Genomic DNA, 17,260 nt, shown 5'->3' on the forward strand with positions numbered 1-17,260 from the left:
TGAGTAGATGAAGTTCAGTTCTAATAGACAGCTTTGTCCTCCTGCACCAACAAGCCCTGGAGAAATTGGGAAAAAGTAGACCACCAGTTTAGCATCGTACTTCTGTAACATTGTCGATGAGGCGGAACCAGATATATTGTCTCTTTTCATTCCACATTGTCTTCTTCCTTGGAAAAACCTGAGCACTATAAAGCTAAAGCCATGAGACAGTTAGCTTATCTTAGCATAAAGACTGGAAACAGGGGGACGCTAGCCTGGCTCTGTTCAGAGGTAACTAAATCTGCCTACCAGCACATTTTAAACTCAGTTATTAACATGTTATGTCTTGTTTAATCTGTAGTGTAAAAATTACAAGTTATGTTTTTATGGTTAATTGTGTGCCAGACTATTTCTTTGTCAAGGTGCAGGGACTTCCCGGCATCTCCGCTGGTTGCTTTACAACCTCACAGTTATTATTTCCTGGTTCTAGCTTCAAATTAGACATTAAGCCATTTCTGTAGATTCTACTGGATTATATGTATTCTCTAATTCCTTAAGAATTTTTTTCCCATTGGATGGATGAGTTAAATTCAATGCAGATGGACTAAATAAATTAAGGCTTATTTGTAAATGTTAAGTGATAGAAGTGATGTGAACACACAGTGTTGGATGTTTTTATCTTTTGACCGACAGATCAGACTGAAGCAATTAATATCCTGACCAGAAGATGAAACTGACACACACTCAGGATTTAGGGCAAAGCAGATTTGCCATTTACCAGCCACAGCAATTAGTGGACTCAGAATAACCCTGTTTAATTTCCCTTTTTTGGCTGCCAAAGGATGATTTGCAATAGAGGATACTAATTGAAAACCTCCTGGCTACCGGCCACAGAAGCAAAAATAATTGACATACTTAGCCATCAGCTACAGTGGCCAGGATTTACAAGCACGTGGCTGGAGGTTTGAATTAATCTGAAGTCTTGCAGATGGGCATAAATGCTTTCAACATCTTCTTATTAAAAGGACAAATTCATTTAAGGTGATTTTGTAGTCTGTTTCACCATAGCAGAGTGAATCTTAGTCATATTTTAGGATCTAGTTCTCTGCAAAGATGTGAGATATGGTCTGTATTTACCAGAGACCATCCGCAAGGGTTTGCAGTGTTGACAGTCACGCACTGAGGCACTGACAGTTGGTAGCTTCCTGCCTGCAGAATAACCTAACAAAAAATTGAGACAGCAGCATCTGGCTAAGTCTCTGAGTAGAACATAGTAGTTTTAGCATAATTAATCTATTTTACATCTGGAGGGACTTCAGACTGTCTGAGCAGACTACCACCATGTTTTTGGTCTCTCTCCCACATCTGCACATTAATACCCCCCAACCAGCCTCCTTCACCCTCTATCTGTCTTTAAATACATGTTGTCTTCAGATTAGATAATGCCTTCCTTTATCCTGCTACTATCCGTATGTGCTCCGCCCACCCCTTTGCTCCTTAGGTCTTTCCATTTGGAGGGGGCTATGTTATCTTTAGACCCATCTGTCACAAGGATTTAGATAAATACATGATGCTGAATGTCATTGTTATGACTTTAATGCTTAATACTCCACCCAGCTCTGTGCATATTGTTCGCTTAAGGAGTGACATATTTGATATTTCATAAGCTCATAAGCATCAGAACTATGTCTCACTTGATTAATCTGCAATACTAATCTGTTGAATTGATATTGAGAAATGTTATTCTCTTTTGAAGATTAGATTTATTTGATAAAAAATAAAAAAAAAGACTAAATTTGTATAACCTGGTTGCAATTCTTCCATTAAAGTTATGACAGCAATTGAAGAAATTACAAAGGAAAAGTGATATAACAGCATTTCTTCTGAGATGGATTTTCCGGCTGAGTTTTGACACCAGGGCACCAATGTATAAGCAGATGTCCCCCCCGCCCAAACACACACACACACACACACACACACACACACACACACACACACACACACACACACTCACACACATAGGGAGGAGGAAATCTGCCAATCCAGGCTAAAAAACGGACAGATGACTCATTCTTTGGTTTTGCTCAATGCAACATCTGCAACTGAGCTAAGTTGCGGTCATTAAGCCCCTCCAGCTTTAAGGAAGATGTCCTGATGGTGGACAATCGTACACAGCCAAACAAGGGAATACATGCCTGAAAATGTAATGGATATCTGTGGGTATTTACCTCGTATGGCGTCATATGCAGGAGAAGTTCACAACCTCAGCTTGAATCTATGGGAGGGGCTCCGTGATGCTGAGGCAGCTAATGGATTGCTGGAAAGTTCATACATTCAGAGCGGGGACGTTTGGAATATTTTGTTTTATCCCACCGGGGTTTAATAGTGTTGTAGCTTGATCAGTTTTTACGGTTTAACCTTAAATTTAAACCCTGAATGAAAGTTGTGTATTTGAGTTTGCTTTGCGACAGGATTTTATTTGGAGGATCTCTTTGTGACTCAGGCCGTCAGGACCATAAGAAGATTGAATACTTAGATACTTTCCAGATAAAACAGTTGTCGTAAGAGTTGAGGCCTTTTTTTCTTCCTCGCATACTGAAAAACCTGATTTGAGAAGGTAAGAATAAAAAAAGTGGAAATAGAAAATATTTAAACTGCTTTCAGCTTACACTCTAGTAAAGTTTGTGACTAAATCTTGATTTATGCGTATTAAAACAAAATAACATTTGTGATATCATTAACAGATAAATACAAAATAATAAAAATACAAAATTAAGAAAACTTAACGAGTAAGACAAATTTTGGAAATCTTCTCTGATGACGAAGCTACTAATCACTGAATTTTCCTTTTAGCTGTAGTTTTCTTTCACAAGGTTGTTCTCATCTATTAAATCTCACTTGCTACTAATAATGTCGTCTGTCTATCTCACGCCTTCTCTTATCAAACCTCTTAAAAAGATTGGGTGAAATATCACCTGGAGACTCTCACCATGGAGCACTCCCCCTCTATTAACTTGTCAGTCGTGGATGGAGTCGATGTGGAGGACCAGCGCCCCCTCCTCCCGCCGAGGATGGTTCCTCCACCTCAGGCCTGCTCTCCGAAGTGTGGGATTCACCGCACAGTCCAAACATCAGTCGATCACACTGTGTGGCTGGACAGAACCCAGGCCATGGCCACCACACCTTTATACAACGGCCGGCTTTATGTCACACCTTCACCTCGCTCCAACAGGAGGGGAGACAAAGGCAAAGAGAAGAAATGTGACAAAAGGTCAGTGGGGAGGAGACAAAATCCAGCACACAAAGAGTGTAATCACCAGTGCAAAGCCAAAAATGCAGGAGCTAACAGACTCCAGGAGAAGGTCACCTCTTTCACTGTCCCCATTTCTCCCTGCGGGTCACCCTTTACGGGCCCCTGCAGCTCTCACTTAGATGTCAAAGATGTTGAGGGCAGAGGGCGCCGCAAGTCAGGCAACATTTGTTTGGAGATGCACGACCGCCACAGTCTCCCAGAGATCATCATCACTAGCAAAGATGACGACTTCCAGCCACACAATGAGACGTTCCAGCATCGCCAGGACCTGACTGGGGCCAAAGGCCTTCTGCCAGGAGTAGAGTGTCCCGGTCCTGACCCCGATCCTAATTCCCAGACCAGCCCGAAACACAAGGAGGACTCCAAAGATGACTCGTACTGGAAGACCCACAACATCGGCTGGCGGCTGGTCCACAGGAGGGCTCTGTTTTTGAGGAGGCAGCGGCTGAATGACTGCGCCTTGGCAGTGGGGATATTCGGGATGTTGCTGATGGTGATGGAGACAGAGCTCTCCTGGAGTGTCTACAGCAAGGTCAGAAAGACAGGAAATCACACTGAGACCCTGAGAAATACTTCTGAGTAAGAGTCAAAAAAAGTTTTTCCCCAAAACAAATTTATGTGCATCAGCATTTATCATCTATTCTGAAAAGAGTGTGCTAGATAACTAGTTTTTCTTAAAGCCTTACTGCCTAAGGAATTGGATTTTGAGTTATAATGCATAACACCTTTCACTTCATTTGTCTGAGGAAAATCTTGTTAATAGAATTTTTTTGTTTTACTTCCTCTATTTCTGGATCTTTATAACTGGGCTGCACTGGAAAATCTGTTGACTCAGTATGAGAATTGATCTCCCTCAAACTGCAGGAAAATTCACAGTGCGCCCATAAGATCATGTTCATTACATCATGCAAATGCATTATCCAAATGTATGTAAGATTATAAATTTAAAGAGGATCACTGATGCCATTTCATATATTGAGAAGCTTAAGCTATCAGCTTGACAATGATGTAATTTCTGAGTGTGTTTCCCATAGAGCTCCGTCTACTCCCTCACACTCAAGTCCATCATCAGTCTTTCTACGATCATCTTGCTGGGCCTCATCATTGCGTACCACTGCTGTGAGGTTCAGGTAACTTCTGTTCATAATTATGCAATCAGGTCTTTTCTTTCCCCCAAGTTTTCCCTCAGGTACATTCTTTCAAATGTAAAGGTTTCTCTGATCTGTGGCCGAAGCAATATATATTTGCAGTGGAGGAATACACTCCTATACCTTTATTTTAGATAGTCATTTCATGGGGAACTGAAAATAGTCCCACTTTAAGGCACTGAAGTTTCTATAACAGTGGTTCTCAACCTTTTAGTCTGGTAGCCTTGTAAAGTTTATGAAAGTTTACTTATACCGACTCATCACAGGTCATGGTACTGTGAGCAAACCAAAAAGTGATATTTCATTCTCATTCTGTTTCATTTGATATAATATTTTACAAGGAGAAAGCAAACATTGCAAGGAAAATCTTTAAGAAATTGTGTGAAACAGAATTTTTTTTCTTTTATTTGTCCTTAAAAGATTACTAACATTGTCTGACTCATGATGGGCAGTTTAAAAAGAACCAGATTTTTTTGCGACATTACTTATAAGATAATTTATCTTATTCTAACTTTGTGAAGCTCCAAAAGGCTCAATACAACGGTTTTCACATAAGCAGTTGTTCTTCCAAGACTAAAACAGAATAAGATGTGTTAAATTGGTGGAGTTTCCATTTAATAATCTTGTGACCTTCACATTTATATTGGATCCAGGTTAGATGCTCATTTTCACTGTAATGCACTCTTCCCATCTCTCTGGTAGCTCTACGTTCACGATATTGGTGCAGAGGATTGGCGGATTGCCATGACAACCGATCGTTTGGCTCTGGTAGGCCTGGAGCTGGCAACAGCGGCCATTCATCCATACCCAGTGGGTCTGATGGGGTACTTCCAGCAGACCTTTCAGAAATCCACAAATCGCCTGTCACTGTCGGAGACGGAGCTGGAGATCGTCCTGGCTCTGCCCATGTTCCTGAGGCTCTACCTGCTGGGCCGGGCCATGATGCTGCATAGCCGCCTCTTCACTGACACTGCATCTCGCAGCATTGGAGCGCTCAACAAGGTGGGAGGTCGCCCATAGGCTGCCAACAGAATCGGGCTTTAACTGGTTTGGAAAAGTACCGTGAAGAGATCATACACTTATAAATGAAAGAGGATTTGCACTCTAAATTTTAATGTAATTTTAAAAAATGTGCAGAAACCTGCTTCAGGACATGAGTCATGGGATATTAAAGTCTATATTATGGACAGTGTTTTGGGCCGGGCATCCTCTATGAACATTTCATGCACATCTGTTTATGTCTTATGTCTAGGTGGGCCGAGGGGTCTGTAGAGGTGTGGCAATTGAGGTGTGACTATAACAGTTTCGCCCCCATAAATCCCAGTGGTTTCACATGTTGATTATGTCCCTTGCTGGCTCTCCTTTGCTTGTCTGCTTTCTTTTCCACAGTTTATAATATGCACCCGACTAATCCCTTTCCTTATAAATGCTATTTAAGAGTGATGAAAATGACCTTTGTCTCCCCGCTGCAATGCCAAACCTACTATCTGTGTATCAAGCCAGATTGAGAACAGGTTTTCTTATCCCTCATCTCCTCTGTATTATGTAATCGTAATCTGACAGGTGCTATCCTAAATAGTCTGGCTAAATAGGCCCCTACTGTCAAAAGAATGACGCAAATTCATCCCGTTTGTGATTTTTAGATACACTTCAACACCCGGTTTGTGGGAAAAACACTAATGACCACCTACCCCGGGACTGTGCTGATGATTTTCAGTGTCTCTCTGTGGATTGTGGCAGCGTGGGGTTTACATGTTTGTGAGAGGTAAGTGAGGATATATAAGATAAGATAAGATAATCCTTTATTAGTTCCCCAGCGGGGAAATTTACAATATATAAAAATAATAATAAACAATAATATATCTGCCAACTGCTGAATCTGTAGTAGTGCCTTTAGTGCCCAACACCTATATATATGATATTTAATTATCATCCAAATATTGGCATATAACAGCATTACTTCAATGTTTCAACTGCAGCAACAAATCAAAATTTCCCTCTGCTGTTATGTATCTGTACTGGCTGGAATGCATTGACAAGATCAAAGTAAACTAGGAGGGGGTAAAGAAAAAATCATCAATAATGTAAAGTAGGGCAGATAGAAATTTTCCGGATTTAAGGGCTCATTCATCACTGCAGCACTCTATTCAGCTACAGCCATCAGATAAGTTAGGTAAAGCATAATTTAAGACAAAAAGACAAAATATAAGCTACATGAAAATATACAGCGGGTAAAATAAGTATTGAACAGGTCACCATTTTTCTCAGTAAATCTATTTCTAAAGGTGCTATTGACATGAAATTTTCACCAGATGTCAGTAACAACCCAAGCAATCCATACATATAAAGAAAACCAAACAAATAAGTTCAGAAATGTAGTTATGTGTAATAAAATGGAATGACACAGGGAAAAAGTATTGAACACATGAAGAAAGGGAGGTGCAAAAAGGCATGGAAAGCCAAGACACCAGCTGAAATCTATCAGTCATTAGAAAGCAATCCTGCCCCTTGTCAGTGCAAATGAATATCAGCTGGTTCAGTCCCAACTGATGGCCTATAAAAAGGTGTCTCATTACCAAGGTGTCACACAAGAAACATCTCATGATGGGTAAAAGCAAAGAGCTCTCTCAAGACCTTCGCAACCTTATTGTTGCAAAACATACTGATGGCATTGGTTACAGAAGGATTTCTAAACTTCTGAATGTTCCAGTGAGCACTGTTGGGGCCATAATCCGGAAGTGGAAAGAACATCATTTCACCTTAAACCAGCCACGACCAGGTGCTCCTCGCAAGATTTCTGACAGAGGAGTGAAAATAATTATCAGATAAGTTGTCCATGAGCCAAGGACCACTTGTGGAGAGCTTCAGAAAGACCTGGAATTAGCAGGTACAATTGTTTCAAAGAAAACAATAAGTAATGCACTCAACCGCCGTGGCCTGTATGCACGCTCACCACGCAAGACTCCATTGCTGAAGAAGAAGCATGTTGAAGCTCGTTTAAAGTTTGCTGCACAACATTTAGACAAGCCTGTGAAATACTGGGAGAATATAGTCTGGTCAGATGAGACCAAAATTGAACTCTTTGGATGCCTATTACACACCATGCATATTACACACCATGTTTGGAGGTCAAATGGCACTGCACATCACCCCAAAAACACCATACCAACGGTGAAGTTTGGAGCTGGAAACATCATGGTGTGGGGCTGTTTTTCAGCAGACGGCACTGGCAAACTTCATATAATTGAAGGAAGGATGAGACATTCTTGATAAAAATCGGCTGCCATCTACCAGGATGATGAAGATGAAACGAGGGTGGACATTTCAGCAAGACAATGATCCCAAACACACAGCCAAGGAAACTCTCAATTGGTTTCAGAGAAAGAAAATAAAGCTGCTAGAATGGCCCAGCCAATCACCTGAATCCAATAGAAAATCTTTGGAAAGAACTAAAGATCAGAGTTCATAGAAGAGGCCCACGGAACCTTCAAGATTTGAAGACTGTTTGTGAGGAAGAATGGGCCAAAATCACACCTGAGCAATGCATGCGACTAGTTTCTCCATACAGGAGGCGTCTTGAAGCTGTCATTACCAACAAAGGCTTTTGTACAAAGTATTAAATAACTTTCAGTAAGCGTGTTCAATACTTTTCCCCTGTGTCATTCCATTTTATTACACATAACTTAATTTCTGAACTTATTTGTTTGGTTTTCTTTATATGTGTTGATTACTTGGGTTGTTACCGACATCCTGTGAAAATTTCATGTCAATAGCACCTTTAGAAATATATTTACTGAGAAAAATGGTGACGTGTTCAATACTTATTTAACCTGCTGTAGTTATATAATATCGTTTTAATTCCTACAGACACCACAACTACAGGGACCTGAGTAGCAACTACATGGAGGCCTTGTGGATGGTCTCTGTCACCTTCTTGTCCATCGGCTACGGAGATGTGGTGCCTCACACCTACTGTGGTCGCAGCATCTGTCTCCTCACTGGGATCATGGTGAGACAGTGGGTTGATAATAACAAAATTCTCATCTTGAATCATAACAAAAGTGTTTAATTCTGTCATAGGGAGCTGGCTGCACAGTCCTGGTAGTGGCGGTGGTTGCCAGGAAGCTGGAGTTGACCAGAGCAGAGAAACATGTTCACAACTTCATGATGGACTCCCACATCTCCAAGAGGGTATATACAAGTGTCTTCCTCAGTGTGGCTTTATTTTACATATCAATGTTAATTAAATGGAACCAGCTCAATGTGAAAATGCAAGGTATTGGAAATACAATCTCATCCCTTCAACAAGCAGTGTTTGCATTTGAAAGCAAGCTGGAAGTCTTTCTCAGGGACATTGAAACAGGTCGTCTTCTGCACTTTGAAAGACTGCAACAATTTAGAGATGCATGCTTAGCAAGTGACTCCACTCAACATCTGGATCTCCAGCAGCTAGCTGGCTTTACGTCCAATCTCCTGCAGTCATTCAAAGCACGTTTTGGAGAATTTCGTGCGCGCACTGGTCTTTTCAAGTTCATCACTCATCCACATGAGTTTTCATTGGAAAACCGAATAATAATAGAAAATGTGTTTCTCTTGTGTTACATAGTAGGAAATAAATCAGGCTTGAATGTTGAGTATGAGACAAAATGAATATAGTGTGTACACTGATTATATTAAGTTTGGGTTGTTCAGTATTTGCAGTAAATAACGTTGCTTTCAGGTAATTTGCATAAACATAAAATAACAACCCTTACTGATTTTCTTCATCCTCTCACTAGATAAAAATTGCTGCAGCAAATGTACTGAGAGAGACTTGGCTTATCTACAAACACACTAAGCTGTCAAGAGAGAGAGACCACAGCAGAGTCCGCATGCATCAACGGAAGCTGCTTCTGGCAATCCACCGGTAAGACACTTAACCCTAATATAAAGCTGTTTTACCATCCTTTTCACTTTATTTGCTACATGTGCTATATGTATAATACTATTAACCTGTTCACCAATCAATGCCTAATTAGTTCTACATCCTGACAAACAGTGTACCAATGTGAACATTTAAGAAACAGTGTGTAATATTTTGTTGCATCTAGTGGTGAAGTTGCAGATTGCATTCAATTTAAGTTTAGTATGCTATAGTATTTCTATGCCATTGAAATGTCATTATATAGTATGCCATGAAAGTGATCAAAAAGTCTTAGTACAATATGCAATTAAAGATCACAATGTGGAATGTCATAAAAATGGCATAAGACAGTGATTTATAAGTGTCAGAAAACCCATAGTATAGTATTTCTGCATTGGTGACATTGAAGGGTGTTCCGACTTTTGTCAAGGGAAGTTCAAATAAATGACATTCCCCAAACAGGGAGCAGGGTTTACGGAGCAATGTTTATGTATACTGTGAACCGGAATGCAGCTATAGTTTAGTGTGCAATAAAAATGCCACATAAAAGTCATAATACTTAATTCCATTTAAATAAAAAGAAAATTCTATATAGTATGTCATAGTATAAGATGTCATTATAAAACACTCATTAAACACAACATAGTATAGTATTTCTTAAAAATAGTATAGTATGTCTTTGAAAATAACATGACAAATATTATTTAAATGGTTAATGCAGAATGCCATAAAAATGTTATGTTAAAGTACTTAATATAGCACGCCATAAGAAAGTCACAACATAGTATGCATTAAAAATGAAATCAAATAATATATTTTGCCAAACAAACATAATTAAAAAGTCATCAAAAATCAAAGTTTACTATGGGATAAAAAGTCATGGTAAAGTATGCCAGGAAAAAACCCATTAAATAATACTGTAAAAGTCATAGTATAGTATTTCATAAAAATGTCAAAAGAAATTCATAGTTCAGTATGCCATAAAAAAAATATTTATGAATTTGTAGAATACCATGCCATAAAAATGTCATTAAAAAAGTCATAGCAATAGTATAGTTCAAAGTTACGGAACACCTAATTTATTTATTTATGTAGTAATACCTATAGTATTTTCCTCTTTTTAAAAATTAATAGAATAATAGTATGCAATAAGAATATGAAACAATATGTCATAATAAAAATCATGACGTGTCATAGTATACAGTAGTTTTAGCTATGCAGATTGTTTTATATCGTGAAGATTTGAGATAATCTCAAAATGAAATGAGACCGTCTGAGAAAGAAATAACAAATTCTTCCTCTTACAAATGAGTAGTTGAACTCATAAGCAATAAAACACACTGCTGCTCAGTTCAGCACATTCAGGTTTTTACTGCTACAACCTTTCTGGTGCTCTGTCCCAAATCCCTTAAACAACAACTAATTGGACACAGTATTTGCTACATCCTAATGTTAATATTACACTGTATTAGCATTTATTATATAAAAATATCAACATAATTTACCATTTTATAGTTTGTATTTTATTCTATTATAAAAAAAGATTAAACTAAAAAAAGATTTAACCCTTTTTTGTATTTTTTCCCAAGATCTTTTGGAGCTGTTCCATCACCTACCACAATTAATTATTTAACCCAGCTGTTAGTAGCCTCTCCATATGCTTTGTGCAATGCATTGCGGGAGAGTAGTATTAATCAACAGTACACTCAAAAATCGATTTATCACTATATACATCACTTAATATCACTTTTCCAGTATGAATACAAAATAAATGTTATCAATCCGCCGACTGTTATACAGTTTTTATTGGAACTACTTTCTACCAAACATATATGTACCAAACTGTCTATAAAAACAGTTGACAATATGTTATGTTTATGGTATATTTATTGGTTATATGGGTAAAGTGGCCCTTTACATTTCTCTCCTCATCACATTTTTATATCATAGATGTAGCAATATTATACTAACCTCCTGTAGCAACTTAAACTAAATAATTTTGTCCGCAGGCTGCGCCAGGTGAAGATAGAGAAGAGGATACTTTCAGACCAGGGAAACACACTTGTGGACCTCTGCAAGGTGAGAGAGGCAAGTGAATGCATCATTTTCAATCTCAAACTGGCAAAACTGCAACCGGGTAGCATCTAATATTGCCTGATGGCTTTTTTTTTCTATTCTCTACATGGACCTGCATACACCACCATGGACATCCACCCCAATGTAGATGCAAACCCTGATGTATGACGTGCTATCAGAGGTGCAGGGCTGCAGGGCGGAGCTGGACACACACATCCACAGCCTGGAGAAGAACGTTGAAGAGTTGAGGGAGGGCTTCAGGAGCCTGATGCCTCTCCTGTCCAGCACCATGTCTACGCAAAACTCTTCCATCCGCCACCTGCTCAGGGAGAGGGAGGTGAAGACAGAGACTGCTGGAGCGAGCGTAGACAGGTAGAAAGAGGCTTAGGAAGGTGATGGAGGATAAAATAAAAGCTTCTCAAGTGCTCCTGGGGGGTTATCTGCCTTTAATGCAGCTATAGTTATGATGTTGGGACATTACTCTTACAGGAGGTGGACAGATACAAGTTAATAACAAAATGAAGGCTGTACAGATTATTGTAAATTGTATTAAAAAATAGGTAGCACAAATTTCTGTAGTAGAAAACCATAAAACCAAAATGTAGAAATCGGTCATAATTGCCTTCTTATGAAGGCTTTTTACATCATTGCTGGACTAAAAGAAAAAAAGAAAAAGACTGTGGTAGTAAAATAACATCTTTCCACCAAATTGTGACCAATGACTTGTTTAAGGACCATTCGATTTGCTGTTTTTCTTGGTCTTATGTGTTAGTAAATTGTTTATTTTGGGCTGTTATAATAAAGATAAAACTTGTAATGGGCATTTTTAACTGTGTTGTGATGTTTTAATGACAAACTGATAATGGATTGTTGGAGAAAATATTAAGATTAATAAAATAAAAAGAACTAATTGTCTCAGCCCTATTCAAAACATTAACTCAACCAAAAAATAAACCTGGACAGTTAGGGTGAACTGTTATCACTTCCATGTTAGTGAGAAGCTTTAGCCCTAAAAACTGCACTTTCCTCTGATAAATACATTTAAGTATAGTTTGGTGTTGTAATATTAAAATGTAATCTGACAGAATTATGAAGTTAATCTGTAGTACTTTCTAATAAAATGATAAAATGATTGCCTTTGTATTAAATGTCTCAAAAAGTAAAGAAATCCCTTCCTTCAAACAGGAAACTAACCATAAACAAACAACACTTTAGCCAAAACAATAAATTAGTAAGGGTTGGAGGGTAGAGTTAAAGCAATTTGTCAACATTTGAAATCCATCTGCTGTCCAGTTTGATCAGACTGTTTGGTCTGCTGCCATCTCGGGAGGAGGAAGGGGCTGATATAACCCCGACCATCCCTTCTCTCTCCTTCAGCTCCGGAGAGGACAGCTAGCCTTCTGCTGAATGACCATCCTGTCAGAAGAGACAATGACGGACAGACAAAAGACAGGCCTTACAATACAAAAAATACTGCATACTATTCTGTGACTAAAGACTAATAGTGTACAATAATATGAAAAGTCATAGTATATGGCATATACATAAATACTGTAAATAAAAGTAATAGTATAGCATGTTAAAAAAAGTTTTAAAAAAAAGCCATTCATAGTATATCAAAAAAGATAGAGTAAAAGTTGTTGTATGTAAATAAAAGCCTGAAAACATCATAGTAAAGTATTTCAGAAAATATTCATAAAAAAAAGTCAAGGTATAGTTAGTCAAAAATGACAGAATAATATGTTCAATAGGTCATAGTAAAGTATGTCCAAATAATCAAAGTAGAGTATGTCAACACAGTCATAGTATGCAACTTAGCATAGAAGGTAGAAAAGAATTTTAAAAATAAAATTCATTGTATAGTATGCTAAAAAATACATTAAAAAGTCATGGACTAGTTTTTCTCAGAAAGTCATAGCATAGTAAGTAAATAAAATCACTGAAGGTCATAGTAAAGTATTTCCAAAGATATCATATGTGTAGCGGGTATTAATGACTACGTTAAAATAAAAATATTGCTTGTGTAAAAATTGCGGGGCACCACTCCTTAATAGGAGAAAATAATAAAAATATGATCAATAATTTGGTAACAAATTATCCAAACTCAATATCTCAGGCGTAAGTCCTGATTTCAGTGACCTTATAGCTCCCACCTTGAATCAATATGACAGACAACGGCTTGGCGATACATGGGTAATTTATTAAAAAGGGAATTAAATGAATGGATGACAGGATTATTAATTAAAGAACAATACAAAACATGAATAAATGGGTTTCAAATAATCAGGCAATATTATATCAAATAGTGAAGAAAAGTTGAGGTCTCCTCTTTCTCCTACCTGGTCAATCTATATTATTATTCAGAGCTTCTATATCTCCTACACCAACTCTGGATCACAGTACAGTTGAGATGTTCCTACTTTGTGCCGAGGGGTCCAGATGCCTTTTGCGGGTCTCTGCCGTTGCTTCAGTGGTCCTGGTGGTTTCAGCTCTGTCGGAGGTGAAGAGGGTGGAGTTGAGGGTTCACGGACCTGTGGCTCTCCGCTGGCTCTCCGCTGTCTCCGGGGTTCTCACTCCGTCAGCAGGCAAAAGTCTCTGAATTCTTGCTTCAAGACGGGCGTTGGATCCGGTCCGGTGTTTGGAGAGTATATGAATAGTTTGATAACTCAGGCTACTCGTTGATATTCTCCAACTAATCTCGTTTTGGCCTAAACGATAATAATTAAAGTTGATGTCTCACGAGATCAACAGATGTCCACTAAAAATAAGGCTTGCAAAAGAATGATTCTAAGATGCTCAAAGGAGTTTGAGGAGGAAAAGTATTGACAAAAACAGCTGTTCTAAAATAAAATAAAATAACACTTAACAAGACACCTAACACGGACAAAAACGAAAAGGACAAGAGGACAGGAGGAATAAGAGGACAAGAGAAATAAGCGCGTGAACAAAGCAAATCTCCTGGTTTTATCTGTTCAAGATAGGTGTCGGGTCCCAGGGTGTGGCTTGATTTTATGGCTTTGTTTTTGCCAAGATTTGGGATTCCTTTGTCCCTAGTGTCGGCGGTCTTGTTTAGTAAATTGACTAATCTAACATTTTAAACAAATAACCCACATACTTTTCTTCACTATGAGCTCAATAGACCTTACACACTTGTATGGATGCAGCGATGGGATTTCAGTTACATACATTTGGTATACAGAATTTAACAGAGGTTATGCGTGTCAGATATGTGTTATCACCAATTGACCACTGGAGGGCAATATGGTCACATGATGAGTCCGATCTGAAATATCTGAAAATTAATTTAACTCTGTTTTCCACTCCACAATTATGGGAAAAAGATGTGTCATCCTGAAATCAAATGACCAATACTTTGGTTGGGGTTATTGAAGGTTTCACAGACTTGTGCAGTATTATACAGGGATACAAGGAATAATTGCAGAGATACTAAGTGTGGTTCCTGTTCTCTTTAGCCAAGGAATTTATTGCTTTGACCTCAGTTAGCTTTTTTGGTTTAGTTCCTGGCTGTTGTTTACACATACAAATGAAAGGCATGCTTGAGTGCATCCCTTCATGTTGGCTTTTCCCGACGTCGCGTTATCAGCTAGAAAAGAGAAGGGGAGGTGAGGAAGAAGGTTATTCATTGGTTCGTATTTCCCGGGCTGACTTCGTATCTTGACTTGAGATCTTCCTCTCAGCCTGTGGAGTGTCAGCCCTGACGCCTTTATAGCGTGGGGGGTTTTGGGAGTGTCTCTGCTGAAGTGTATTGAAACCTTCTCTGTAGAGATGAAATACCAGGGAGGGGGTGAAAATGAATGTCTCGGGTTGTTAGTCACTTCAGGCCTTTCCAACCTCGCTACATATTTATATTTGTTAAAAAAAAGTCATGAAAAAGTCATATAATAATATGTCAAAAAAAAAGTCATAGTATACTATGTCGCAAAAAGTAAAAAAAATGATCGTATACTGTGATGAAAAAAGAAAAAAAACCATTGTATTGTATGTTAAAAAAGTCATAGTATAGTATGATGAAAAAAGTCATAGTATATCATATCAAATGTTAAGAAATTCTTAGTATAGTATGTCCAAAAAAATTCATTGTATAGTATTTAAAAAATAAAAATCAAAGTTATAGTATAGTATGTTGAAAAAAAATTGTATTTAGAAGAAAAAGATCATTGTATAGTATGTTGAAAATAGTCGTAGTATAGTATGTAAAAAAAAATAAAAATCATATTATGGTAAGTCAAAAATAACAAAAAAACTTAGACTGTAGAATGTTGAAAAAAAGTCATAGTATAGTATGATGAAAAAGCAAAAAAAGTAATATGTAAAAAAAAAAAAAAAAAAAAAAGTTAAAAAAAGGCAAAGTATACTGCAAAAATTCATAGAATGGTATGTTGGAGAAAAAAGTCACATTATACTATGATTTTTTTAAAAATCATAGTATAATGTGAGGGGTCAGGAACCTTTTTGACTGGGAGAGCCATAAAAGCCAAATATTTCTAAATATATTTCATTGAGAGCCATATAGTATTTTTAACATATAATAAATTAAATATGTCTTACTTTTAATGCGACTTCTGCTGCTGCATGGTTTTGCTGATGGCCTTGTAGTCTGGTTCATACGTGGTGAGGTTGAGCTTCATGCAGGCGTTGAGGCTTCCATCAGTTAAACGTGAGCGTAGGTTGGTCTTAATGTTCCACATATGCGAGAATGACTGTTCACATGCATATGTAGAGCCAAACATGGTCAATACGGCAATACTCACACGCTGCATTGTGTGGTATGTCATAGGAAGCTCGTTCCAAGTTTTAAGAATCAGCTGGTCTTCAGGTTGAAGATTTTTCATTTCTGTCCACTTGTGTTCCCTCGCCAGCTCTGCTCGCTGTCGTGCAAGACTTTCCAACTCTCCATTAAGTGACTTGAACTCACTCATCCACATGTCTGATGCCTTCAGGTCAGCAACTTCCAGCTCAAAGTCTCCGATAAAGACCCCGGGGATGCATGTCAGGTCGATTTTGTCCACTGCACACTCATGTGGATGAGTGATGAACTTGAAAAGACCAGTGCGCGCACGAAATTCTCCAAAACGTGCTTTGAATGACTGCAGGAGATTGGACGTAAAGCCAGCTAGCTGCTGGAGATCCAGATGTTGAGTGGAGTCACTTGCTAAGCATGCATCTCTAAATTGTTGCAGTCTTTCAAAGTGCAGAAGACGACCTGTTTCAATGTCCCTGAGAAAGACTTCCAGCTTGCTTTCAAATGCAAACACTGCTTGTTGAAGGGATGAGATTGTATTTCCAATACCTTGCATTTTCACATTGAGCTGGTTCAGATGGCCAGTTATGTCCACGAGATAGTGAAACTGCAGGAGCCAGTCAGTGTTGTCTAGTAAGTAGTATAGTAACTATACTATGACTTTTTTTCGACATGCTATACTATGTCTTTTAAGAGATATTGTAAAAAAGTCTTCAACATACTATACTATGATTTTTTAAAATATATAATACAAGATTACGTTTTTCACTTTTTTTCGACATACTATTTTATGACCTTTTGTTGACTTTTTTCGCGACAGCCTATATATATGTATTACTTTTTTCGAGATTTAATACAATCTTTTTTCTACATACTAGACTATTGACAAACTATATTTTGACTTAATTTTTTTTGACATACTCATACACAATAACTTTTTTCAACATATTATAATAAGACTTTTTTTGACATACTATACTATGATTTTTTTCAACGTACTATACTATGACTTCTTTTTACATACTATACTGAGACTTTTTTCCGACATACTATACTATAATTGCGATACTAAAAGGGAT

General features: G+C 38.0%; 1 protein-coding gene across 1 annotated transcript; it reads left to right on the forward strand.

Annotated features, from left to right (window-relative positions):
* Positions 1-2,969: 2,969 nt before the first annotated feature.
* Positions 2,970-11,795, forward strand: LOC129097371 (small conductance calcium-activated potassium channel protein 1-like). The gene is made up of 9 exons (XM_054606202.1): positions 2,970-3,824; positions 4,327-4,422; positions 5,143-5,442; positions 6,084-6,205; positions 8,308-8,449; positions 8,521-8,631; positions 9,219-9,346; positions 11,353-11,431; positions 11,568-11,795. Exons 1-9 carry the CDS (start codon positions 2,970-2,972, stop codon positions 11,793-11,795), a joined length of 2,061 nt encoding a protein of 686 aa, XP_054462177.1.
* The last annotated feature ends 5,465 nt before the right edge of the window (positions 11,796-17,260 follow it).

This window comes from Anoplopoma fimbria, chromosome 10 (genome assembly GCF_027596085.1).
Source record: "Anoplopoma fimbria isolate UVic2021 breed Golden Eagle Sablefish chromosome 10, Afim_UVic_2022, whole genome shotgun sequence".
Classification (NCBI taxonomy): Eukaryota; Metazoa; Chordata; class Actinopteri; order Perciformes; family Anoplopomatidae; genus Anoplopoma; species Anoplopoma fimbria.

Excerpts from the sequence above, each read along its gene's own strand:
- LOC129097371 (XM_054606202.1), top strand. The coding sequence starts at position 2,970 with ATGGAGCACTCCCCCTCTATTAACTTGTCAGTCGTGGATGGAGTCGAT. Across the intron at positions 8,632-9,218 it reads ACTCCCACATCTCCAAGAGG|ATAAAAATTGCTGCAGCAAA; the intron begins GTATATACAAGT and ends TCCTCTCACTAG. Across the intron at positions 9,347-11,352 it reads CTGCTTCTGGCAATCCACCG|GCTGCGCCAGGTGAAGATAG; the intron begins GTAAGACACTTA and ends TTTTGTCCGCAG.